At 43.4% G+C, this 26876-nt stretch overlaps 1 protein-coding gene and 1 non-coding gene across 6 annotated transcripts; both read right to left on the bottom strand.

Annotated features, from left to right (window-relative positions):
- Positions 1-3786: 3786 nt before the first annotated feature.
- On the bottom strand, positions 3787-25347 carry dvl1a (dishevelled segment polarity protein 1a). 5 transcript variants are annotated; one of them, XM_044038696.1, is made up of 16 exons: positions 24899-25347; positions 19866-19935; positions 17701-17822; positions 15029-15147; positions 11326-11464; positions 10879-10972; positions 10690-10759; positions 10450-10589; positions 9882-9958; positions 9053-9120; positions 8843-8920; positions 8586-8720; positions 7641-7808; positions 7297-7512; positions 4899-5393; positions 3787-4771 (listed from the first exon to the last, which is right to left on the bottom strand). In XM_044038696.1, the coding sequence occupies exons 1-16, from the start codon at positions 25066-25068 to the stop codon at positions 4752-4754; spliced, it is 2181 nt and encodes a 726-aa protein (XP_043894631.1). In that variant the 5' UTR covers positions 25069-25347; the 3' UTR covers positions 3787-4751. The 5 variants fall into 5 exon arrangements, with proteins under 5 accessions (XP_043894631.1, XP_043894630.1, XP_043894632.1 ...); XM_044038699.1 differs by lacking the exon at positions 3787-4771 and adding an exon at positions 6413-6451 and having other exon boundaries at positions 5118-5393; XM_044038695.1 differs by having other exon boundaries at positions 3787-5393.
- trnae-uuc lies at positions 8222-8293 on the bottom strand. The gene has a single exon. It is a non-coding gene; the product is annotated as a tRNA-Glu (tRNA).
- Positions 25348-26876: the final 1529 nt, after the last annotated feature.

Here is a 26876-nt window from a genome sequence, read left to right as displayed (position 1 = left end):
TCTCATTTTGGACTTGTCTCATTTTGGACATACTAAACTATGACATTTTTGTCTCATTTTGGGCCGCATACTAACTAACATTGACATACTAACCTATGACATTTTTGTCACATTTTGGACGACATACTTAACTATGACATTTTTGTCACATTTTGGACGACATACTAAACTATGAAATTTTTGTCACATTTTGGACGACATATTAAATAAACTATGACATTCTTGTACATATATATGCAAAACCTCCTAACCACTACGCCACCATGCCACTCAGGTCTTACAGTAAAATGTCATAGTTTAGTATGTCTGCCCAATTGATTCATTGGGCATTGTAAATATTATTCCTCTTCCTGCTTCTTTTCATTTATGACTAACCACTTTTTAGAAAATATTAGTTAGATATAATCCTATCACAAAAGTAAAGCAGTTGTAATTTCCCCACCTTTAAACATTTAAAGATTAATGTTATTTGGTAAACAAATTACATTGAGGGACTTTCCTGCTTTTGTAAAAATAAAACACACACACACACAGTAGGGGACTGCATTATACATAATACACTGGGAAAATAATACAATAAAACTGTCATGTAATGTTATACTCGTTGTTCCTGATTCCATGAAATCCCACTGGTATCAAACAGGGCAGCTGCTGATGAGTCATGTTAGAGAGGCCATATGAGTTTCTCATGCAAATAAGTCACCAGAGGGCATGGGAAAAATCCCTGTCTCATGTTTTATCACCTCCTATTATTATTCTGATGAATCAGGCTGTTTACGAAACCAAAACCAAAAGTGCTGCATCATGATTGTACAGGGCTAAATTGAAACTTGTTAATTAGTGTGTCTCTTCCCAAAAGCAAAGTTACATTATTTCCTTTGAAAAAGGAAGTGTTTTTGGGGGTTTTTTCCTGACAGTAAACTCTGACTTTTGGAATTTCCTGACTAATGATAAGATGGTAGGTGATTGAAGAAACACTGATCAGCCTCAACATTAACCCTTATGGCCCTTTTCTACTATTTTCTACTATGGTCCCGGCTCGCCTAGACACGGCAAGATACTATTGAGATTTTAGACATTTCCCTGGTAGCTGTAGAGCCAGTGGAAACACGCTTTAGTGCTCAGGTGCCCCCTTGGTAATTTGCTGTGGGAATAATACAAAACTCCTTATATGGAAATCCCGGTGGCTTGTGTGTTTATAGGTCACATATTCAGGTTTTAAAAAATTTGGTTTTATTTCCTGTTCTCATGTGTTGTTGAGTCAAAGTTATGATTCATTTTATATTTTATATATTTTTTTTAGTAGTGATATAAAGTAGCGATAACTGTGCAGAAGTCACAAAATAGACTGTTTTTTCCTTTTTTTTTTGTTCATAAAAATGAGCCAGACGAACTTTGAACAGTGACATATTTCCAAAGTTCACGCATTGAATCTGATTTCAAACATTTTGAGGACTTTTTGCTCAGGCCAGTAAGTGAGGACGTCCGGCAGCCTTCAGCAACATAGACATTTAGAAATACCCCGACCTTGCATGACAAGGTCAGGCAGCAGCATGATTCATGGGTGACATTTGGCCACTGTTGCCTTTGACATTCTTAAGACATCATTCTCGACCTTTCATGCATTTGATGCAATGATGTCAGAACTCAGCACCTTCTCTGCCCACACGTCCAAGACCAAGAAAAACCTCCCACACTTGCTCTTTTTCAACCTGCTGCTCCTGCTGCTCTCACCCCCACCCCAAAAAAAATTCTGCTATGAAGCAGCACAGTAAACCCCAATAGCTTCATTAACATACCAGCTTGGGAAATGCTCTTGAGTTGTACGGTAAGTAAGTAATGTAGTGCTGGTAATCACTCTGCTGCTCTGTGATGAGTGTGTGCGCTTGTGTTCCTGTAGGTTGACATCAGCCTCAGTGAGAGCCAGACTGCCCAAATGTCAGTGATGATAGACGTGTCAGAGTGTGTGTGTTTGTGAGAGACAGTTCAACTAATGCTCCGTATTGTGTTTATTAAGCAGGCTGATCACTCCTGCTTCTCTCTGCACTTCTTATCGCCTTCTGCAGGCACGCGTGTGTCAAGAGGTTTGACGGCGCTGTGACATCACTTCCTTCCTCAAGGATGTCTAACAATAACAGGTCCTCTGGTGTGTGTGTGTGGGGGGGGAGTGAGACACAAATCTTGCCTGAAAGCGTCTCTGGTTGGCAGGTCAGGCGGATAAGTGGCCTGTGTGGGTTTGAGTTTGTAGTTGGGCCTGCTTAGAACAACGTCAGCCCACTGGGAAAGTACCCACTACAGCACTGCAGCTCGGAAGTTCCACTCACTGGTGTGAATGACAAAGTGTCAAAGCCGACAACAAAGTGGGCCTTACACGTTTGATCATCTACAGTTACATGTAAATGTCTTAACTACAATACTTATCATTACTGAGAAATGCTGCAAGTTAGTGCCAAAACCTTTTAAATGTTAATGCGCAATTAAATTAGGCATTTGTCAAGGTGATCTCCAAAAGACATTTCATACACATGCAAATATTTGTGAGTGCAAACGCAAATTTGTGTACAGCTCGTGTCTCTTTTTCCTGTGAGACGCTTGAGTTGTAGGTCCAGTGTGTATCATTTAGGAAGTTTTACTGGCAGGAATTGAATATACACTTCCCTTCAGTATGTTTCTATCAGTGAATATAAACATAGTCACAATAAAACTAACTTGTTTACCTTTGAATGTGGCATATGACGCTCACTGTACTTCCCCCTGACGCACTACAAGCTGCACTCTCACCAATAGATGTCATTAAAGATGTGTAATAAAAATCATGAATACAAATAATATATATATATATATATACAAAACTGCCCCACACACACACACACACATACCACCCTGGACCTTCAAGGAAACTACTAAACGTGTAGCTGTCATGAAAACTGCAACACAATTTTGAACATATATATTTTTTTATTCATATATATAATAAATTTTTATGTACAATTTATTCTTCTTTTTTGTAAAGAAAAAATTTGAGAGAAAAAAAAAGAGTTTGATTGCAAACAGTGTTTCATACTAAAGGGGAGGGAGGGACAAAATGGAAAAGTGCTCATAAAACTAGTCTGTGTGTGTGTGTGTGTGTGTGTGTGTGTGTGTGTGTTGTTGACATGCCTCTTGATAGTTGCATGGACAAGATATTTGCTTGAGACCATTTACAGTTCAGGCAGCATTAGATTAAGGGAGGAGTTAAGCATTTGCATTTGTTACCTCTTCAGGACATTTTCTGGCATAAACACTGATCTTGTCAGGACCAGTAGTCCTCATGGAGACCAAAACCTGATCCTAATGAGGCCAAACCTCATTTCTGGTTAAATTTAGGGCTAAGATTTGAATTGTTGTTAGGTTAAGGTAAGGGTTAGGCATTCGGACTTATTAAGGTTATGGTTAGGGACAACACTTGAATGTAAGTCAATGCAAGTCCTTACAAGGATAGCTGTGTGAACCTGCATGTGTGTGTGTGTGTGTGTGTGTTATTTCCCTTCTGTATTCTAGGTAGATCCAACAGGGGTTTGCCATTGTTTTACAAGGGTAGGAAAATCTGTAGGCTAAGGATTCCCCTTAAAGTCACTTAGTTGTAAAATGAGAAGCATCTGACGATAATCGTGGAGAGATTCAAATTATTAACAACTTCTAAACATCCACCATACAACGAGGCTTTGGCTTTTATCGAAGCTCACACTCTGCCACAAAGGAGACAACAATGACGGTGATTTCTCTCACATCAAACCCTGCTGAGGCCGTTTTTTTTTTTTGTTTTTTTTTCCCACTGTTTGCAATCCTGTCTGTGACTTGATTAGATTAAATTTTTTTTTTTAGTTTAACTGTTTGAAGCAAACTGTTAGGAGTGTCAGGGTTTCAATCACTGACGGGAATCAACATACATTCGACAAAGTGCGGCGAGGACAGCGGACGCCGGCCTCCGATTCACAAAAGGGTGATGTCTGATTGTCTGTCAGTCAGCCAATGTATGACACCATTAATGCGCATAAATAACATCACAAAATAATCATCCAGTGTACAGATTCTTCCTTTAGAACATTGGCAAGAGATAACCCCTCCCCTTCCCAGTCATGGTAATACTTTAAACAAAAATGTAGTAATAAAATTTCTTTTCTTTAAAGCAGTTGAGACAATCATGCAATATGCAGCCTAGTTAGACTATCGGCTGACTTCAGGGCCTCCTTTTATGAAACTGAAGAAATCCACTCTCTGTGAATTGGCAGGTAAGAGCTTAGAGAGAATTGGGGCCACATGTTTGGTGCAACAAGCTAATTTTTCTTTTTCTTTTTTATCAGTATGCACAGATTTAATTCTTGAGATCCGTTATCCAGATTCTAGGCCCAGAAAAAAAAAGTTCCTAAGTGCAGGCTGAAGGTATCGGTCTGGGGGATTGAGTTCCAGGCCCAGTCAGCTTAAAGGTCTTGCAGAACAGAAAAGATCCTACATCAAGTACACACTCCCGGGGGGAAAAAAAAAAAACGTCCGCATGGCAACTTTAAAGAATCACCACATTGAATACCATTCACGGTTCACAAACTGTACATGTCACATCAATACAAAAGCCGATTTTCAGTCACAGAGGACCCGTGTTTGCATCTGTGACAGGACGCCCTTCTGCTGTGCCCTTGCTGCCTGTAATCCTTTGTGTGGACATCAGAGGGACAGACAGATAGCGGAGGGGGTGGGTTTAGGTAGAGGGCTTGTCAGTGTCCGCATTCTGAAACTAACAGATGGTCAGAGGCAAAAGATTGAGAGGAAAGAGAGAGAAAGGGAGTGGGTCAGAGAATTATTTTGTGCTCAATGAGTTTTAAAGGCACTGTCCTGTCACATGATGTCAACAAAGAACTCACAGGGATTGCCCATTGCATGCTGGAAGGACTGACGACTAGCGGTGAGCTCTGGAGGAACGGCGGCTAACTCTCTCCCAGGAGGGGCTCCAGGCGGCGTGCTGCTGCTGAATGAGGTCTTGGGGGCCAGGCGAGCCAGACAGTAAGGAGGAGGCAAACCTGGGGGGCCGTAGGAGGAGGCGTGGCTTCGCTCGCTGTGGGCACAGGAGCCTGGCCCTGGCTGCGTAAACGGGGCGTGGCTGTAGGTGAAGGACGGGTGGCTGTTCTGTGAGACGGTGTGGCTCCTGTGGGACTGACTGTGACTGAGACCTGATCTGGTGTGACTGTGGCTGGAGACGGCATGGCTGTGGTGGCTGATTTGGCTCGCCGACCGGTCGCCGCGCCGCCCTCCACGGATGGCGGGCTCCGATTCACTGCATGTGGACCTGTGACCTTTCTCCTGTGGGGAAGAGCGTCGACCTTTGCCTGCACTGGGGTTGGATCCACTGCTTCGGCTTCCTGTTGAGAGGGACAAAAAAACAAAAACAAACAAACAAACAAACAAACATGTAAGCTTGGCCTTCCGCAGTACAAGTACACTCAAACACGAAAACACAGTCAGCCGCTCCAACTCATGAGCAACAGCTGATTCAGAATCAGCTGGTTTTGCTACTGATTCACTTAAGGGAGAAGGTCACACTTTGAACAAAATAAGAAGATTTCAACATGACTTGGTGACCTGTGTCACACTGTATGGTTTTTGTTTTGTTTTTTAATGCTACTAAACAGATTAAAGTTACTTTGTTTAAGGTGTGACTTGTTATTGTCTAATGCAATTGAACTACAGTCAAACATGATTATTATCTCCAAACGTTTACTCCCCAAGTTCCACCTGCAGCAGCTAATCCCACAGACATCATCCGATGTTCATACGAATACTGAAACATTCACAGATTAGAGATCAATACATGACACACCTGCACCAGAAAGACACTGCCACACAGCACAGTGAGGATAATGCAGAATGATGGGGTTTTTTTCTGGGTTCATTTCAGTCATATTTTCAGTTTTGATTTAAATAGTAGATCAGTGTTACGCCTCAGTGCTGGTAATACACACTGGCGGAGTCATACTGATGGAGGTGTATCACACGCTGTTGCAAAATCAAACATTCCGCGCCTCCCCTTCTGCAGTGAGCCCAACAGTACTGAGTAAAGTGGTGCATGATCGCCCCCTCTCTGTGGGAATGATAGCACACATTTTGAAGTGATCATCCTGCATCATGCACCTCCCAGCACAGAACGAATACATGCACCCTGAGGTGCAGAGAGGGAGAACGGACTGTCGGGAGACACACACAGGACACAAACAGACAAAGGCAGACGCATGGGATGGGTGGAGGACATAAAAAAAACCAAAAACTTTTAAAGCTACAGCATAATAGGAGGAGAACACGAAAAGTAGGAGGAACAGAATAAAAATTGAGAGCGTCAATGGTCAAACAGAGAGAGCAGAGGAGAGGGGGTTAGCAGGCTTACCGGTTCCCCCAGTGTCCTGGGACTACCGCCTCCTTCAGTCTACCGTTGCCCAGCAGAAACAGAGGGAACAACAGAATTACACACACCTTCCAGCCCAGTGCTTCCCACTCTAACTAATGCAGCCTCCTACATTTGGTCCATCAACTCGTAGCTTACAGCAGCTGTTATTGCTCCTGTTCTACTCATCCAACTAAAAAAACACAAACTTCCAATTTATGAACAATCTGCTCCTCAAAGAAATGATCACATGCACATATTCAAACGAGCAGGCACTCGACAGTGACACTGGTCATAACAGAACGACTACTAGTTATCTCATAAAGAAAAAAACAGCACAAATCTCACGGCTATTCTTTGTCATCACTCGTCTACCAAAAGGCTGCAGATGATGAAAATGCCTGGATGAAAGACAGTGACAATTACTGATAGATGGCAACATGAAACGGATCATTACCTAGTGTCTGGGCTACCTGGTTTCAAAGCTATGGTACCGCCACGCTATCACAGTCACCCACTAATGTAAAAAATCCAAAAAAAGACACCTTCATCTCCACTCTTCCTCAATGCAGGTATCAAAAACCATGCAGCAGCCACAGAACGCAATAAAAAAGATCAGTGGAGAAACTGATGGAGAGAAATGATGAGGTGTTAATCAACTCAAACTGACTGATTTCTCTTTCTTTTTTTCTTGAGTACACACCCAGTGCTGCAGAGCTGCATGACTCAAGATGCTCACGAGTGACCTTAATTAGACAGGATGTGTACACGACGTCACATGTCACGATGAAATAGTTTGATTAGTAACAAGTGATCACGTTAATCGATTAAAAAAACCTGATGGAAAACTCAAAGGTCCGTCTTTTCTCCTCCTCCTCATTACTCACCCTCGCTGTGCTGGCTTCCTGCGCTCCCACTGTGGAAACTGTGGCATGGGTCTGAGTATCCTGGCGGGAAGCTGGGGGGTGCAGAGGGAAAAGGCGGGTAGGGGAATGGCTGCCCGCCCAGGGGCCATGGGTTGCTGGTGGGAGGGAGCGGTGCCAAAGTGTCCTGCTCAGAAACTCCGCCACTGGATCCCTCGTTTAAATTCAGCGATGCCATGTCTTATTGGAGAAAAAACACAACCAGAGAGAGAGAGAGTGAGCTTTAGTACAGTCGCTCTATTCATACAAAAAAAAAAGACTGTGCACGTAGAGATGCATTAGTGACACAGTGAGAGAAGTGGCTGTACTTTGGCAGAGGTCCCCAAAGGTATAGTAGCACTGTTCGGAGAAGGTGATCTTGTTAACGGTGTGTCTCAGGTAGCCGTGTTTCAGCAGACTGCTCGCGTACTTCCTTGCATCCCTCCGGTCCTTGAATCCTTCTACTCTGGAGTAAAGCCAGTCCACCACGTCAGCACCTGACACAGAAACACACACAGAGGCATTTAGGCTCCTGCTCAGATGGGCAGAGAAGATGCTCTGAATTTAAAAACATTCAAAAATGCAGTAAACACACAACTTCAAAAAGTAGCTGTGTTTCAAATTGTGGAGTTCAAGCAGATTAAAAACATAAATCAGTTTAAAAGAATATACAAAATACCAAATTTAAATAAATATGAGGACGAAGAACAGCAGTTAAATTAACTGTTTAAAGCCAGAAATATTCTTGTGTTATACTGAGAACATCAAAAATAAATAACAGGGAAATTCCTTCTCTGCATTTAACCCATCCTCTAATAGAGAAATGGGGTTCAGGTACCATGCTCTCAAACTGGCAACCTTCTGGTTACAAGGCAAGTTCCCTTTCCACTTTAACATTAAACACATCATGTTCCCTGACCGGGAATCAAACCCGGGCCACAGCGGTGAAAACGCTGAATCCTAACCACTAGACCACCAGGGACATGCATACTCAGTTCTGTTCTTAATTGTATAAAATACTGTAAATATGTAAATTAATCTCTATCTATCTATCTATCTATCTCTCTCTCTCTCTCTCTCTATCTCTCTATCTATCTATCTATCTATCTATAAAATACTGGTGGATAGACTTTTTTGGTTATTGTATTAACAAATGATTCAGAGATTAGAGATTTAATCATATTTAGATTTATGTTTAAAGCCTCACATGCCCCGCACACACCCACTATTCATCTACAAGAAAATGTATTTCGTTTTTGTTCAGCTTTTCTCACCGATGACAGCGTTGGCGATCGTGATCTTCAACCACATCCTGTCTCGGATCTCTAGGCCAGAATCGGGCAACTGCATCACCTTGACAATGGTTGCCATGTCTGTTTTACTTATAGACAGAGGCAAGTCATCAAACTCTGTGAGGGCAGAAGAGTTTGAGAAAAAACGAGGAACATTTGAAATGTAAAAAAAGTTACGTTACGATTGTTACGCGAGAGAGGATTTGCGATGGAGGCGGTGTTTTTTTTGTTTTTTTTACCGTAGTGTGGATAAGGTCCCGTCAGGGCAGTGGTGTGTGAAATCCAGGCCGCAGGGTCAATCGGTCTCACTGGTTCAGCTGCAAAATGATACAGTTTAACCAACTTCCAGTTTAAGCCTGAGGATGTGGCATCAGTTACACTGCTCCACATGGAATAAAAATCAATTTGACCTGGTGAAGAAGGTATTTTGCAAAACAGCTTTGTCTTACCGCGAGGGATGGTGAAGTAGCTCCGTGGAGACGGGTCCCAACATTTGGCAACAGTAAGACTAATGGGACTGGAGAAAAAAAATGGAAAATAAGTAGCAATAAAGAATTCAATATGTGTTTTATTTTCATATGATTCTAATGTTTATTAAACAGTGCTAACTGACATCAGTCCAGCTTAGAGATCAGGTTGTGGTTTTCAGTCTATAGAAACCTAATTACACCAAATCAATTCAAGTTGACACCACAAGATAATCTGTGTGTTCATACAGTAGAAGATTAGTGTTGACACTGTTGCTCTGAACAAGGCAGGAAAGCCCCTCTGTTTGTTTCACACAAAGTCAAAAAGAAGTGTCTGAAAAGTCCCAATTTTGGATAGATTATGGAAACACGCTTGCATTTTAGGGTCCAGACTTTTCTCAACAGGCTTTGCTTCCATTTTCTTTTTACGTTAAAGAAAAGCCTGCTTTTCACCTTTTCACTTTTTTTAAATTGTTAAAATTCCGACTTATTTTCAGCTTCTGAAGCTTCTCTTCTTGGTCATCCTCTGCATCTCAGTGTTGTAAACTCAAAAGGTGAGGTCTCAACACCATGAAAACCATGAGAATACGGGGAGCGTGGTATTCAAATTCAAAGGTTGATCAGGCTTACACAGCGTATGAATCACAGATGAGCATACTGTGATTTTTGCACCAGAGTATGCACTAGTTTGATAACTGAGGGCCACTGCAGCAGCAATCTTTCTATGTTTGTAAGAGGACTTCTTATACAACAGGTTATGGTCCAGTCCTGGTCAGTAGAGGGAGCTAGTGAGTGAGTTGAATGGTCTTACCCAGTTTTGGAAACGATCTCTCGTAGAATCCTCACTGCGTCGTCATTGCTCATGTTTTCAAAGTTTACGTCATTCACCTGGTCGACAGACAACAAATGATATAAGCAGCTCATCTTCTCCCGACTCCATACCTCATTTCTATGTTGTGTAATTATGGCTCATTGTGACTGAAATCTGCAGAGGACTCAAATGTGCTCACACACTTTAATCTCTGAAGTGCTCAGACGCCTGCAAATCCTAAGCGGCTTGCTATGGGATACGGAGTGAAAACCTATATTATGGGTGTTAGCGCAATAACAAATTGTAATCAGCCATCATGTGGTTGAAGCCAGTGGAGCCACGGAGATCAAAAGAGAGGCAGCAACAGGAAGGAAAAGGAGAGGCAGAATTTACGTTACAGCCTTGTGATGGAAGTGGATTGTAACAGGCCACAAAACCCTCCGTACAGAACTGTGATCGCACTAAATGCGAGTGTGCACACTGCAAAGTAGCAGCAGCAGAGGTGTTGCAGATGCTGTATCATAATTTGTGAGGCTATAAAAAAAAAACAACAACAACATTTGTGTACCTGGAGGAGCATGTCTCCGGGTTCTATTCTGCCGTCAGCAGCCACAGCTCCTCCCTTCATGATGGAGCCGATGTAGATGCCTCCATCACCCCGGTCGTTACTCTGACCGACAATACTGATGCCCAGGAAGTTGTACTTCTCTGTCAGGGAGGACGCACAATTATATTGTCAAACATTATAACAGTCATGCATTTACAGTATGTTAAAAATGCAATTCAAAACACAAGCTTCAACATATACCCATGTTCAGTGTGACTGTGATGATGTTGAGGCTCATCGTGGAGTCTGTGATACTGCTGAAAGATGACGACTGGAAAAAGCAGAAGGGCAAAATCAAGTTAAGTCCCCGTGGCATAAAGTCCATATCAGTCAGCACGGCGGCAGTTTCGATTTTCGGCAGGAGCGGCGACGAGTCTTTGAGGCGCTCACCCGGTCTATCTTGGCCACCTTGTGCCGCCGTCTCCTCCGCTTGTGTCTGCGCATCAGGTGCGAAGAGGAGCTCTGTTCTGTGGAGCTGCTGAGCCTGAAACACAGAAGAAGACGAGGGGGGGAGTGATGACATGGTGAGGAAGAAACAGGAAAGAAAGACAGAGCATAGAAATAAGCAGGAGATGAAGTGAATGGACTATGTTTTGAATATAAGTATATACATATCTGCAGAAAATATGCCTTTTCTTAATCGTTTGTTTTATTTCTGAGTGTTATTATTCAAACTGCAGACTGTATCACACTAAGACACATTTATTTTGCCCTCACGAAAGCTGGCAAACGCCGCTTGTGTCGATATTTAGCTTCAAAATAAATCTCAAAACACAAAGAATAACGACATTTATTGGAGAAACAGCTAATGATCTAACAGTCTGAGCAGTGTGTTACCTGCTTGCATCCTCATCTTCCTCACTGTCGACAAAGGAGCTGGACTCCAGCTCGCTGCTCATTACTGAGGCGCTGTCGTAACCCATGGCCGAATCCCTTGCGGTTCGCTCTGATTTAGAGTGACCGTTGATGCGAGGGACTGGAGAAAGAAAAGGCAGAGCAGCCGTGAGTCGGGCGGAAGGTCATGCTCTTTATCATGGGGGTGAGAACAGAACAAGGCAGAGGGAGTCAATTAAGAGGCAAATAAATCTATGGAAGATTCTGTCGGCAAGTACAGCAGATTGAGAGGTAGATGAGATTTATTTTCCCTACAGTTTCCTCTACACAGCTCTACAGGACTTCACTTTCTCACAAAGCAAACATGAATCTGTGTCAGAGGAAAGACAGCGACCGTCTCGTCCATCTCCATACGTACACTGCCACTGAGGTGGTGACGTCTCAGGGTAGCAGCGAACCGGCTGGAAAGATCTCATGAGGCAAAGAGGGCGTGGCAGCCAGCGCTTTCGCCGAGAGCAAGCAAAACATTCCAGCAATGTGGTAGTTCCCATCGTAAGCTCCGCCCCCAGAAGGTGCTCTTATGAAAGCCGAGCTACTGCACACACACATTCAACCAGCAGAGAGACATGACATCCACTGAGAGGATTCACTCAAGCATATTTCCTCCCACGCTCTGAAATGACTGCTACACAAAACAAAACAACAACAACAAAAAACCTTGGTCACCAAGTCAGACTGAAATCTGTGCCTCGGTGCTCTGCTACGTCTGTGCCTAAGCCCCAGATGGTCCCTGCCCACCGGCCGACTGCTGACAGACTTCACAGCTTATCTACAATGGAGGCAATATACACAAATGTCACTTCATAGACGCAAAGGACTTGTGATCTTGTGCCATTTAAAAGGAGACAAATGAACAGACGCTGCAATAATCAGACAAATGTCACCATTTTAACCGATAAACACATTAAATGGACATAAACAATACAAATGCTAACAAGTCATAATGGTATAATATTACCTTTAAAATACCACAAACCTAATTAAAAATCACCTGCATTAAACTAAGTAAAAAAATTAAATCACCTGTGCTTTATAAAAAAAGAAATTCCATCAACTGAGAAAAGACAACAAATCCCTCTCACCAAAGACAACAGTGTTCTCTCATCCGACGCTCAGAGAAACTGAGCTCAGAGTCAGAAGAAAGTATCTCCTCGTCCCTCCCTCCCATGGTGCACAGCTATAGAATGACTGGTAATCTGTCTCTGACCAATCAGTCGATGATTTTCTCCATAACTGAGAAGATAATACGGGATTTGAGATGACGTGCTGTCCTCTCCGTTCCCTGCCTCAGGTGAAACCGCCATCAGTTTATTAAAAGCCCACACACTTTCAGCAGTTTTATTTTTTTTTATTTTATTTAACGTGCTTTGTGATAAAAACGCTAACACAAGCACAAAGTGCTTTGGCTTAACATTTGTCTTCTCTGACCTCAACCTCAAAATCCCAGCAAGCACTAAACAGCATAATGCTGGTAATCCTGTGGCAAAGCTTTTTTTTCCATTTTGAGGGGAATATTTCATGCTCTGTGCTACCAAGTACAGTAATAACAGAATATTAGAGTCTTGTCTTACAACAGCTGAAGACGCACACCACACGTTGACCTGAAAACAGATCATATCCCATAACACCCTGCTGCCCTCGGGGGTCCTACACCAGCTCGCCCTCCTAAAATGTTCAACTGCTACATTATTCGTCCATTCAAACTCAATCGCTGCAGAAAACAACAAGAGATGTGTTTACCAGCACTTAAACTGATCACTGTCAAGCAGCCAGTGTTCACGCAGAGACGGAAAGCACTTGAAGCGTGTGTATAAGGTGACAGGGGAATTCCTGCTGCTGATGCTGCAGGCACTGAGGTGAAGGGGCGGAGCCACCGCCTCCTACTTTACACGTCTTTTACATCCAGACCACGTGACTGTCACAGAACCCGGGAGCCAAATTAAATTACATTTCACAGGGTCACTGCCGGCTCGATTTATGATCCACGAAATCAACTAGCAAGTCGTCTCACACGATAGCAGGCGGAGATATGTGAGGTGAGGTGAGACTGTGTGTGTGTGAGGGAGACATCGTCATCTGTTTGTCAGTGTCTGTGTTGTATCAAGCTCTGTAAACACAGTGGAGAATGACAGACAGACACACAGTTCATTAGACGCGAGGTGATCACCCACACAGCAACAGATGTGCAGCTGGCAGTCGGCAGCTGTGGTTCTGATGCGGTGACCGGCAGCAACAGCGCGTCCTTCGCCAAGTCATAACAAAAGCACAGTCGCAAGATTCCCCAGATAGTGATTGTGATTAAATCAGTCAATGTGATTATGCGGTGGTTGTTGTTTTTTTTTCCTAGGGTAAAGTTCCCAGTTGCTGCACTCCCGAAAAACCCCAACCTGTAACGATGAGACATTAATTGCACCACATAAATAATGAGTGTTTGGTTAATGAGCCTGGAGCTCAGGATACAGAGAGCCAGAGACTTGCTGTGAAGAGCAGGAGGAGAGGCGGCAAGAGAGACAAGTGGCTTTGCTGTGAGTAAAAGCAACAGCCGACTGCAGGCGTCACAAGCTGCTTCTTTATGACTTCCTGTCATAAACGTTGCCAAAAAATCGCTGGCTGCTAAGCAGGGGAGTTTGCAGAGTTGATTCTGTTGTGGACAGTGAAAACATCGCATGTTGGAATCCTAAAGTTGACAGGTGCCACTCAGCTTTTTTGAAGCAACCTAAGTAGTTTAAATAGAAAATGCTTCAGTCGAATAGCAAAACTTTACTCCCTGTGTGTGGGTTTTCTCCGGTTTCCTCCCACAAACATTCAGATTTGGGGATTAGGCTAATTGGACACTCTAAATTGACTGTAGATGTGAGTGTGAGAGTGGACGATTGTTTGTCTCTATATGTCAGCTGTTGGCACCAGTGCCCCCTGCGGCCTTCATGTGGAGGATAAAGCTCTAGAAGACGATTTCTGGCAGGATTTATACACTCGCTCAAATGCCTGCTAACGCAGACATCTAATCAGCCAATTACATGCCAGCAACCTGCTAAGGATCATTTAAGCACAACAGTGATTTAAGTGACTGTGAAAATGATATGGTTGGTCGTACCAAAGAGGACGGTCTGAGTATTTTAGGAACTGCTGATGTACCGTGATCTTAACTCTAGGGTTTTAAGAGAGAACATATCCAGTGAGTGATAGTTCTGCAGCCAAACTGGATCAAAATTATACAAATAACCACTCATTGCAACCAAGGTATGTAAAAAAAAAAGAAAGATCTCCAAACATACAACACATAAAAGAGATATCACACTACATCATCAGCAGAAGACCACACAGGATGCCACTCCCATTCACTATATTAGATGTCCTGTGTACCTAATAAAGTGGCACACAGTGTTCGCTGACATCTGAAATCATCATACGAGTATCAAGTGTGACAACGTCAAAAACAGCCTCTGACCATGAACCTGAGCCACACTCGGGAAACACAAGCAACATTTTCAGGTGAACTGATTCACCCCTTGCTTTCTCTGCTCTAATGAGCATTTGAATACGTGACCACTTTTGCAGGGGAGTGACTTGTGCAGTTGGAGGCAGTGAAATGTAATAACCTCTGAAATGACAGGATAACTGTATATTCCTCGCTGATGAAACTTACGCTCAGTTTCTCGCGCTCTCCTCCGCGCTCGCTCTCTCTCGCGCTCTCTGCGGTGGCTCAGGAGTGACTCCGTGCCCGTCTCGGTGTCCAGGCCATCTCGACTGCTAACCGCGTTGGCACTGCAAAACACACACACACACACAAGCACACTGTCAGATCCATGATGGGGCAAAAAACACACAGTTTCTGTCTCCCTCGCACAAAGTCTTTCAGATTGAACATAATCCCCGGCTACAATATACTTCTGTCTGTTATAATATCAGTTTGCCTGCCATTGGACCCTCGGGGAATATGGATCTCATATTATGACTGTTTCAAATTCAATCCCTCTGGCCAAAAACAGCAGTTTCATTGTTCTGTGGTATGTGACGTGTTTTTCACTAAGTGTCATTAATGACCAGATACCCTGAGAGGGAGCCACTCTGGACAATACTTGCATTAATGAGACCTATTGAAAGCACAGATGGTGCCTGGAGGGTGATTGGGAGAGAGACAGACAGGACAGACTGACAGATCGAAAAAAAAAAAAAAAGAGCAAGAAGTGGTAGATCAGGTGTGGGCTGAGGGGTAAGCCGGCCTGTGTACTTGTGGTCTGGGAGGAGTCTGGGGGTTCTGGAGGGGGCGAGAGGGCAGATTGTTATTCTGTCAGAGGGCTGGAGACGCTGTGGCCTCAGGCAGCAGGGTTAAGGGACTCACACAGCCGGCAGGCACCGGAGAAACCTGACGCTGGTGAGAACTCTACTCAGCCCTGTCAGTCTGTCACACACACTTAAGCATGTGTGCAACATGTACTTTACACCTGCATGAAGACGGAAGAAATCACACTCGCGTCCGCTGCCCGCTCACACTCGCGTGTCACTGACCGTTACTGTGCGTAAAGAGTGTCGTGTTCATGTGGCAGAAACAGAAAATCATCTCGCACACACCTCAGCAGCTGTGTGCAGACGATCAATGCAAATTAAAAACACAGCAGCAGACAGTGCGTGGTGTCTTCTGCGTTGTCTCTGTGGGATTAAGTGCTCGATGAGGCGTGCCGCTGACATGCTTCGACTGCGAGGGAACTAATGGCTGCACCTGGACCGGGCTTCACAGATCAGATCAGTGCATTTATGCAAATAGCACGACGAAGAACAGCTCGGGTGCTTTTCCCGCTGATAGCGATGTGGCGGCAGTGTGATGACTGATGTGGTGACGACAGTGTCTGACAATCAGTGGCTGCTGACCAGTCAGGGCTGCTGATCCAGAAGGGGACTATCAAAGGCACTAGGCTGCAGCTGGGAACAAATGCCACCCCCTTTCAATCCCCGCACCCGGCATCCCTCTCCTCACCGCTGCCAATCGCCACCCCCACCGCCCTCTTGGGAAAGGGAGATGGGTGCTTTCAATGCACGTTAATCCGGATTACCAGGCAAAAGCACATCAGTTGTGTCCATTCTCAGCCCCAAACACCTATTCTGTGCGCTCATCAAACGCAGCCATTCACGCCGACAAACACACGAAACGCATGAATAAAGCACAGAGGGAAAATGAAGTGGTAATAATATTCTAGCTATTTACGGAGAGCAGTAAAAGGTGAAAGACTGGATTAATTTCAGAAAGAGAGAGGGCGTTTGCTGTAGGGGATTCACCACACACTGTTTCTCTGAGAGAAAGGCTTGCCTGTTTGACTAAAAAAAAGGGAGAAACAGAACAGGAGAATGAGGGAGTGAGAGAGGGCGAGGTGGGGGGGAAATGACGTGGGGATAAGGGGGCTGGCATTACTTTCGTTTCACGCCACAAGGTGGCAGTAATCCCAGTGAAAGGCTGGCTGGGAACAATAAAATCATCAGGACAGCTGACAGCCAAACAGCAGGCAGCAGCCCATAGAGGGCAAAAGCGAGCTGAGATGTCAAACCCTGGATAAAGAGATACACTCAGACATGACAGATAGCTTGTTCTGAATATAGAGCGTCGGCCATACTGCTCCAGCAAAGCAAAGGCAACAACACCACTCGTCCCCACTGCCCCCCAGCTCTCCCAGTTATATTTAGCATGGGACGTCTCCTCAGCTAGTGCAGTGATATTCACTAATCTGCAAGTCTGGAAAAAAAAGGGTCTGAGTTCAGGTAAACAGGATCAGGCTGTCCAAAAAAAAAAAAAAAGAAGATTTTAGATTTTAGGCACCAACGTCATTTTTCGCCACTTACGTCTTCCGTGACGGAGCATGGATGAATGCTCTGAGTGACTGGATACAATGAGCCTCCCTCAGTGCCACGATATGCCTGAAGATGTTTATGATGTGAAGGCTATTTCAAGAATCAGTGGCACCGGCGGCACATGTTAACAGAGGAGACCACACACTAATGCCAAATGCCACGGTTTGACGGTTTGAGTGGATGGGGAGGCGGGGAGGGATCGTATAGTATATACGGTTGAGAGAACCAGTCCCACTTTTGTATGTTCCCACTCTCAAGCTTTCACACGTGCCACACTCTCACACACGGACCACCCACACGTCGCCTGATGATGATGATGATGAGCTCTGATAAGCGATCCTCATTCTGATCACAACATATGGTGTGCTGTGAAATAAGCGCTGACCCAGTTCTGAGAGGACTGTGTGCTTGGATCCATCTGCCTAAATGCATGTGTGTAATTGTGCATATACGACAAACGGTAATTAGACTACTCACTGGAAGGACGGGGGCCGCGAGTCTCCGATGCCTCCTGTTCTCTCAAGTGGAGGAGGCAGTTCTGGATGACTCTCTGTGCACTGAGATCCTCCATCAGAGTGGGCACTCTCTGCCAGGACCAGCTGAGAGGGAGAGAGAAGTAAAAAAAAAGAAGGAAAGATTCATTATAGATCAGACGTACTCAGCTCCAGGAGCAAACACACAATAAAAAGATATTTTGTTGAACGATACAGACCCAGAGGAGGAAGATCAAAAACACCCAAGACACTCGAAGATAAACAGACATGTGTATTATATATTGTTTATTGACTTTGTTTCTGTATCTTATTGGTTTCACATTCTGTTTGTATATATATACATGTATATATATGTATATATATACATGTATATACATGTATATATATATATATACATGTATATCAACTGGGTTGTCAACTGGGTTGTTTTCAAATGTCTCTATATAATCTCTATAGAGATACATTTGGATTGGATTGGATGTGTGGATCAGGCTATACAATGGAAAAAGAAAGAAAGAGAGGCCTGGAGAAGACTGGTGACGATGCACTTAAACAACAAAAAACAGCGAGCGACAAAGAAACTTGAAAGACCTAATAGAGCCACAGATTCGGCTACTCTCCTTTCATCTGCACCAGAATAATGAAAGTTAAAGCATGACGGCCACAGAAAGGCTAACAACTATATGGGCTGCGATCATTCTAATGCAAGCTCAGGGATTCACAGGTGGATTCTTAAATGAACCCATTTTGAGACTCAAAGTATTTCTGCAGGTTCCGTCACCGTCTGGATGAAATACATCGAGCCTGAGGTGTCTACACATTACTCTGATTACTAACTAGTTAATATATGCTAAAATATAATCATTATTGTTATCCAAGAATTTTCAAATTTACTGTTTAACATAAAACTGAAAACATAGTAAAGCACATTATTATTTCATTTATTTACTTGCATTCCTGAACAGAAAAAATTGTTTTAGGGGTTGAATGTTACGCCTGATTAATTTCCAACGTCTCAGAGAAGAAGCCCAGTGAGCCGAGTCAAATTTGGGCATAAAAAGGTGAATTCAGTTTGTTATTTGCCAAATAAATAACAATAAAAAAAAATTTCTGGAAGATTTCTAAAATATTTATGTTTTCTCATTTTTATGACAATGTTTTAAGCACTATTTCAATTCATTAATTCAAAAAAACACTTGATACCTTTTAATGACATTCCAAAATACCAAAATATAATCAGCATTTATTTAAAAACATACAAACAACATTGCTCATATTACTTAATCTTAAATTCGTATCTTTGGATGGATTCTACTACACCAACTGTGAAATATAAAGATGTCCACATTTGTTCTGACTGGATATTAAGACGTAGTGAGACTGCGTTGATACAGAAATTTAAATGTAAATCCCTATTATTAGATTTTTGTGTAGCCACCACTGTGTGGCTGAATGTCACTCATGACCTTACAATGGAGGGAAGCATGTAAATATGTGAAATGACCTTTCTAAGGCTATTGTGTGTATTCGTCCTTTCTGGGCTATTGTAAAACACGATGGCTCCACGGGGGCGGACCTGTCCCCTATAGAGGTGGGACGAGATGCTATAAATATTATATTCAATTTCTGTGAATCGCTTCCCCTAAATTCTACGCACTAATCCTTTTGAATGAATGCCAACCAATGATTCTTAGTTGACATTGATATGATGTTATATCCACTGTGATGGTGCAATGATTAGGATTTAAATGCATCTCTAACATGACATATTGATTTGGTTTGGACAAACATTATTGTCTCTGGAGACTTTCAGCCCTTGTTATCTCATATATTGACCAAACCAGATAAGTCATAGTGGATTTCTCGTTCCTCTGTGATATTAAACTGGGTCACCTCTGATTTTTGAAACTGTGGCTAAGTTGAACATCAAATGGACGCACTTGCACCTATAAAGCGCTCTCAGTACAAAGAGTGCTGAGAAAAAAAGCTGTGTGGGGGTGTTACATGGCTACATTTACATCATCCACGAGTGCTCCACATATCTTTGGTTAGAGATGAAGCTGCACAGCCAGGCAAGCAGCCACATGAGACACACACACACACACACACAGAGAGAGGCAGCATGGGTGCACCATCAATCTCACTTACCCAGGACACTACTCTCCCGTTGAAGCAGGGCAGCTTGGCATTATCATCCGAAATCTCTTCTTTGACCACCCTGGAGAACAGGCAGACACACACAGTTAGTTTCACTGACCAGGAGAAAAGAGCCCAGAGACAGCTGAACAACACAACACCAGAGAAACCTGGTGACACTTTCTCCAAGTGGCTTCCAAAGGTTCCAATCGTTAAAGCCTCGCAAGCACAAGAGCCAGCGGTGAAGTCTGTATTCGCTGATTTATGGACACGCTGCACTTACTTTGAGCACAATAATGTGATAAGGGCCGGCTGCACGATCTGGCAAGGACAGAGCCGTAAAAGAGTAAAGACGGATTTTACAGTAACAGTAAAGTGACAGAGGTGTTGGTGTTATAGATAGATAGATAGATAGATAGATAGATGTCAATGGTGTCAAAGAAGACGAGCGTGTATTAATAGAGTGATCTGGTGTGTTAAGTCTCACTCAGTGTGTTCCTCTCGGGCTGTAAATTCCCTACAGAAATACCTTGCAGTTACCCTTTGACCTGCTGGGACACAGTTCAGCACACCTGCCAGGCTCGTGTCACAGAGAGCGAGAGGGAGAGAGAGTCAGACACGAGTGGATATAACACTTCACACACTGACACACATGCAGCTACAACATCCTGATTGTAGTAACCAGTTTCCATTAAAACTCCCCGAAGCCTCTGTTGTTATGTTGGTTTTGTTTTTGTTTTCACAGACACGATATAACCAAGCATTTCTGAGACGCGGCAGATATTTCATATTGGCTTTGAACATATACATGAAAAAGAGGAAAGGCCTGACTTGAGGAAAGCAGGCGAGTGTAAGAAGATTTGATGCAGTGCTGCCTCTGACAGTGACTTTACAGCTTTCTTTTCCAACCACCTCCTGTTTGCCAGAACTTCCCTGCTACTGAAATGATTAGCCAGGCTAGCCGTGTTTTTGTATTGGCTGCTGCTGTGTTGCAGGGAGTGGTGGACAGAGATAACGTAGCACTGTGGCAGGAGCTGACGGCCAGAGACTCTGCTGCTGCGGCCTGTTCCACCTCGGGGAGGAAAAGGGAAGGAGGCCAAGGTTAACTCTGCTGGCTACTTGTGAGGTAGGAAGTGTGCATCCTGTCTCAAGCTACATTAGCAGCTGTAAGGTGACTTGTGAGGATGTGGGAGTGGCCCATAAAAATTAAATATTTCTTCTTCCTAGTGCCTGACAGGACAGGCTGTTCCACTCATACAGTGCGACTCTATTTTATAATGTCTGAAAGAGCTGACGTACAAAATGAGGCCTTTTAATATTCATCTGGCTGTTGCATTATGGGCCGAAACCAAAGGAAGCGAGAAACAATGCCAATTATAACAGATGACGTCTTTAACATGTCATGAAAAACCCTTGGCCGGCATTCTTTTTAGCTTCATCTGATATCAGGAGCCCGAGTGTTAATTCCACGACTGAACTCCAAACACAAACACACACTGGTTTCCATGACATTTCACTGACCTACATTCATTTCCATAATTACAACTGGCCTAATCCTAAACCTGACACTAACCCTAACCTGAGTCTAACTTTAAAGCATGTCTTCGCCTTAAAATGTAGTCATTTGCATTATGGGGACTTGATTTTTTTGGATTTCTGTCCCCATAAGGAAGACAAGTCCCCATAATGTGACTGTGTAAACAGATTTGGGTCCCCACAACAGAAGAAATACCAGATACACACACTGTTAAGAAGAGCATGAGTCTGGGCTGCTGTCACAGATGTGACTCCTTAGAGCTGACAGCCGTATTAGGTCTAAAAAGATTTCCCCGGATAATGACACGAGATGTACCTCGGAGAACACTGAATATTCCTCTGCTGGGCATATTTGTGTAGCTGGGGAAGATTAGACGTGTTTGTTTATGCTGCGAGAGACAGAGGAGGGTCGGCGAGTTACAGTCTAATCCAGAAACCAGAGGCAGGAGGCAGGAGCCAACATCAGCCGGCAGCACCACAGACTCTGGTGAGCTGATGCTAATGACGCGGAAGCAAAATATTTGCCATCAAATAAGATTGTGGATAGATGGATTTTAATAAGACACGCAGTCGGACTCGGTCCACAAACCTGATTCCATTTCAGTACCCTATTGTTGTAACAACACGACAATAACAGATGTTTTGTTGTTCTGTCCACAGTGTCACTACAACACTCATTTATTCATTCCTGTCGACCAACGAGCAGTGTCTCTGCATCACTTCCTCAGTTGAGGAGGGGGGAGGAAAAAAAAAAAAGAAACCTCAACCAGCCCCCTATTTTCTGAGGCACAAACAAGTCTGTTCCTTTCAGACCTTCAGCTTGGCTGCTTCCTCAGCTCCACAGTGCCTCTGTGACTTGCATTATAGTGAGGTCCCGAATGCACTCGCCACCAGTGGCAACGACAAAATGCCATATCATCAGCTTAAGAGTCTCCAGAAAATAGTTGAGCGGGTGACTTCAAAACCCAAGCCTCATTCAAGTGATGAATGAAATCAGGCCTGACATGTACATAAAGAAACATTTGTCATTTAATTTCCTAGCCTCTGGTGAGCAATCAGAAATGATAGAGGCTCCTGGTTACATTGAGTCCTAAAGGAGCTGAAATGGCAGGTTCAGTGTGGTGTATTTTTTCTTGGGGGTGGAAGCCATTTACCAATTTTGTGTAGCCACTGCTTAAAGAACAGATAAGGCCTGCACAAATGTAATTCACCAATCTCATAAGAAAATGGCTGTGTGTGTTTGGTTTTTTTCTGCACAGCAGGGGGTCTACTACAGAGGACCCTGCGCTGACTGCTGATTTACATTTCAAACACTGTCTATAACTGCGAGGGATTTGATGTTTTCCCTCTCGGCTCAGCAGTCTTATTCCTCCCCAGCTAATTCTCCAGCAGCCATACTGTCTGTGTGTTTGCAGTACAGACAGCACGGCTACCACAAAAGCTGCTGCTATCCTCTGTGCCTTTGACTGCGCCTGCTTCCATACTGTGCCAGCAACATACGGCAACTGGCAACAGCCTGACTAATTCAACCTTAATTCAAAGGCGCCACCGCGTGTTCTCGAAGACACCTCGGAGACAACAGTGTATGACCGTCCGGTGCGGAAAACACTCCTCCGACAATGTCCAATTTATAACTCCACGAGCAGGAGCCGGGCCTACTGTGGCAGTGTGTTCGGCAACACTGAGCCATGTTGGCTGTGTGGTGAGAGCAAACACACGTTGTTTGTTTCCATAATCTGCTTGTCGATCACCTGAGGCCCAGCGAGCGGCCCGGGCCTGCAGTGTAGGAGAGAGGCAGGAAGCCTGGGGTTGGGGACAAAGCGGAGCACCAAGCCTTAGCCTTTCACCAGGAAAAGCCAGTTTCCCTCACAAGATCAGGCTGCAGTGGAAACGATGTGACGTTGGACTCTTTAGACGCTGCCTGCCACTGCATTTCCTCCAATCACATGTGCGAGATACTAGTGTGTGTGTGTGTGTGTGTGTGTGTGTGTGGGCCCACGTATGACTGTTCAGATTGGAATGAGAAATGGGCACTGACACAAATACGTCATTCTCAACGGAGGCCTGATACAAGTGGATCTCACTGACCGACAGAGATGAAGAGCTTTGGAGACCTGGTGTAACTCCTGACACTCCAGATGGGAAGAGTGAGGAGAGAAACAGAGAGCACAAAGAAGACAAGGGACAGGGGAAAAGGGAAATATTGCTATCCTCAATGTGCCTCTGAATGATTTTAGGGTAGAATTCACAATTGAAATCAAATTTTAGCTGTTATTTAAATGTTTACATGTCCCCCTATTTTAGGGAAATCCTTCAAATGTTGTACTCTGATTCTGGAAATTCTGCTAGAACACAATCAGTGGTAAAATCACAGGTTTAACAACAGACAGAGGTGAGACAGCACAAGGCCTTTCCATTTCCCACATCTCCACCAAAATGTAATAATTTCTCCACCTACATAACCTACATCCACGGGAAATGTAATCAAAGAATCTGTCCTTTGCTTTTTTTCAGTTGTTTTGCTCAAACAAGACAAACACAGCTCCAAAAAAATATGAAAGGTAATCATTTCTCTCCCTCCTGATCACAGTGGTGTATATTATATGACCCTGTCTGGTAGATTCAGCAACACTGAGTCAAACAGCTGTCCCTTCAACATACATTATTTACAACCAGTCGTTCTGAAAAACCTCAGTGGCAGCAAACAGAGAAAAACCATAGGACAAAAAAAAAAGAAGAAGAAACAATGTTATATTGACAGCTGACCACTTGACATTTAATTTCCTCCTTTGGGTGCAATTACGGATCATTGATAATATAATTGCACGTCTAAAAGTCTCTACCACTTACTTGCGGTTGCTGTACTCTCTTGGGTTTCACCTGAAGTCCATTATGTCTGGATTTCTAAGTGTCTCCGAAGCAATAAAACTTGCCCATGCTATTGTGTATAAATTATAATTTAATACGAATTTAAAAAGACAAACAATAAGAAGAATAAACACATGCTACAGTAACCTAGGCACACAAGGAAACCAAAACAAACAACATGAAACCTGAGAAGTTAAACATGTGGACTCTTTGTCAACATTGCAGCTTTGACATTTACATTCCGCCTGGTTAGTGTCATATATGGACATTATTATTATGGGTGGATACAGTGGCTTTACGGAGCAGAGGTCTGGATGTGTGTAATACATGCAGGGCTGCGTCATTAGAGCTCTGGACAGATCCGGTATCACTTCAAACACTCCTGTGTGTGTGTGTGCGTGTGTGTGTGTGTGTGTGTGTGTGTGTGTGTCTCCTCCACTGCGCACAGGACAGCCTGGAATAATGAGCAGGTGCCAGGAGGAGAGCATGGAGGCAGACATGGCACACATGGAACAATGTTGCGTCGCGTCACGGCGGTAATGCACTCTTTAGACACGCGCTACAACAATAACCCGCTCACAAAGCATGTAATAATAACAATAATAACACGATTATAATAGTCACCAATGGTGGCCACTTACCCAAAATCCTGGTCCATGGATTTGAAGAAGAATTTGTAGCTGTTGACGGGCCGATTGTTGAGGACATTTTTGAAATCCGCTAAGGTGACTTTCTCTGGAGAGACGCACAGTTTGACCAGATAAGGAGTCTCCTCCTCGTCTATATGGTATATGATTTTAGTCTCCGCCATGAGAGTGAGGGGAGGACAATCATTGACACGGCAAAGGAAACAAGGGCTGGCAGCGCAGTAAACAGGCCCGCTGTGTTACCAGTCAGCCGTGGAATAACATATTAACAGCTCCCACTAAACCAGAAACCTGCGTGGACCGCGGTGGGAAACGAGGCTCCGCGGCAAACGCGCAGACATAATCGCGTTCCAGGCGCCTGTGGTGGTGTTCCTGCTCCAGTGTGAGTCGGTACGGTGGCTCTCTCGGCACTGAAACAGGAAGGGACAGTCCACATCCTTCAGCGATATGGAGTTGGGAATATTGCTATTGCCTTTTTTTTTCTCATGAGCTAATTGGCGAGACCGTGCTGCCATCTAGTGGTGCGTTGTGGCTGTGCGCAGGCCTCCAGGTCCATGTTATACAACACGCTCACACTCATGTGTATGAGTGTGATATATAAGGAACAAAGAGGAGCGCTGGAATATGTACGCAAGGGTATTATTAGGGTCACATGTCAAAAACAAAATGGAAAGAACAAAACAGTTAAATAACATGAAGAAAATCAAGTCAGAATACTTCTAGTACTCACCGGAAGAGGAGATATTGTATGTCGATGGGACCTTCCTGGCTAAATAAAGGATAAATAAAATTAAAACAATAATAAGATTTAATTCAGAACTCTTAGAAAATAAGTCAGAATTATGAGATTAAAGTCAGAATTTAGATTTTTTTTCCTCATAATTCTAACTGTGATCACAGAATTCTGACTTTTTTCTCGGAATATTCCGACTTTAGTCAAAAGTCTCTATGTGGCCCTAATACTCTTCCATAATTATGGATACTCTGGCCTTTTAAATATTATTATTGTGAACTAGGGCTGCGTAATATGATATCAATATTGTGATTGTGTCTTTTCCTGCTTGTAAAGCCTGTTGTGCTCACTGATTTCGATGCATCCCGTCAAATATTTATATTTTTCCCCTCACATTTAGTCATCAAGTGAAGTCAACTTCTTTCATTTCTAGAGGACATTTAAAAAAATACAGGGTTGACCAAACTGCTTTAGGCACAACAACGTAAAAGGTGTAAAACATAAAATAAAAACAAACAGTAAAATAGCAACATAATAAAATAGTAAAATGGTGAAATCTAGATAGAAGTGTCTAGGTTGGCTATAATTATCCTGAAGTGAATGCCAAGGAAAAGAGGTGGGTGTTTAAAAGTGATTTAAAATGTTCAATGCTGGAGGCAGATTTGATTTCCACGGGTAAGCAGTTCCAAGGTTTAGAATAGAGAATAGAACATTATCAATTAGCACACAATAAATAAATAGTAAAGTAGTAAAAACCTGTGTGTGTTCTGCAATGTACTGCACTGGGGTCATTTAGAAACAGTCTAGCAGCAGATTATATGTCCTTCTTTTCTTAAAAGTATCAATTAAATGTCAAACTGTAACACAACATAATCTGAGGTGAAATGATAGGTTTGAGTAGAAAAAGCAGTGAGAGAGAGAGAGAGAGAACACCAAACTTCTGCCACAGCCACTGATTTTCCCACATCACCACCAAGAATCTCATTTTCTTTGCATACAAACCAACTCATGATAGTGAGTTTGAGCTTTGCTGTTAACCGTCCTTCTTACACACCAGTAGTGGCAGTGGGCAGCGCTTTTCTGCTGGGATTGAACCAATGACCCTCCAGTTATGAGGCAAATTCCTAGGTCTATATAACTAAAGAAAAAGAAAGAAATCAAAATGAAATTAGATTCATGAGTATTTGTGTTGCAGCCACAATTTCATCGTTAACATCCTTTATGAAGCACAGAGTGAAT

Source organism: Solea senegalensis, linkage group LG11 (assembly GCF_019176455.1).
Source record: "Solea senegalensis isolate Sse05_10M linkage group LG11, IFAPA_SoseM_1, whole genome shotgun sequence".
NCBI classification, from domain to species: Eukaryota; Metazoa; Chordata; class Actinopteri; order Pleuronectiformes; family Soleidae; genus Solea; species Solea senegalensis.
The sequence above is the reverse complement of the archived record's forward strand: the minus strand, read 5'-3'. Positions and strand labels throughout refer to the sequence as shown.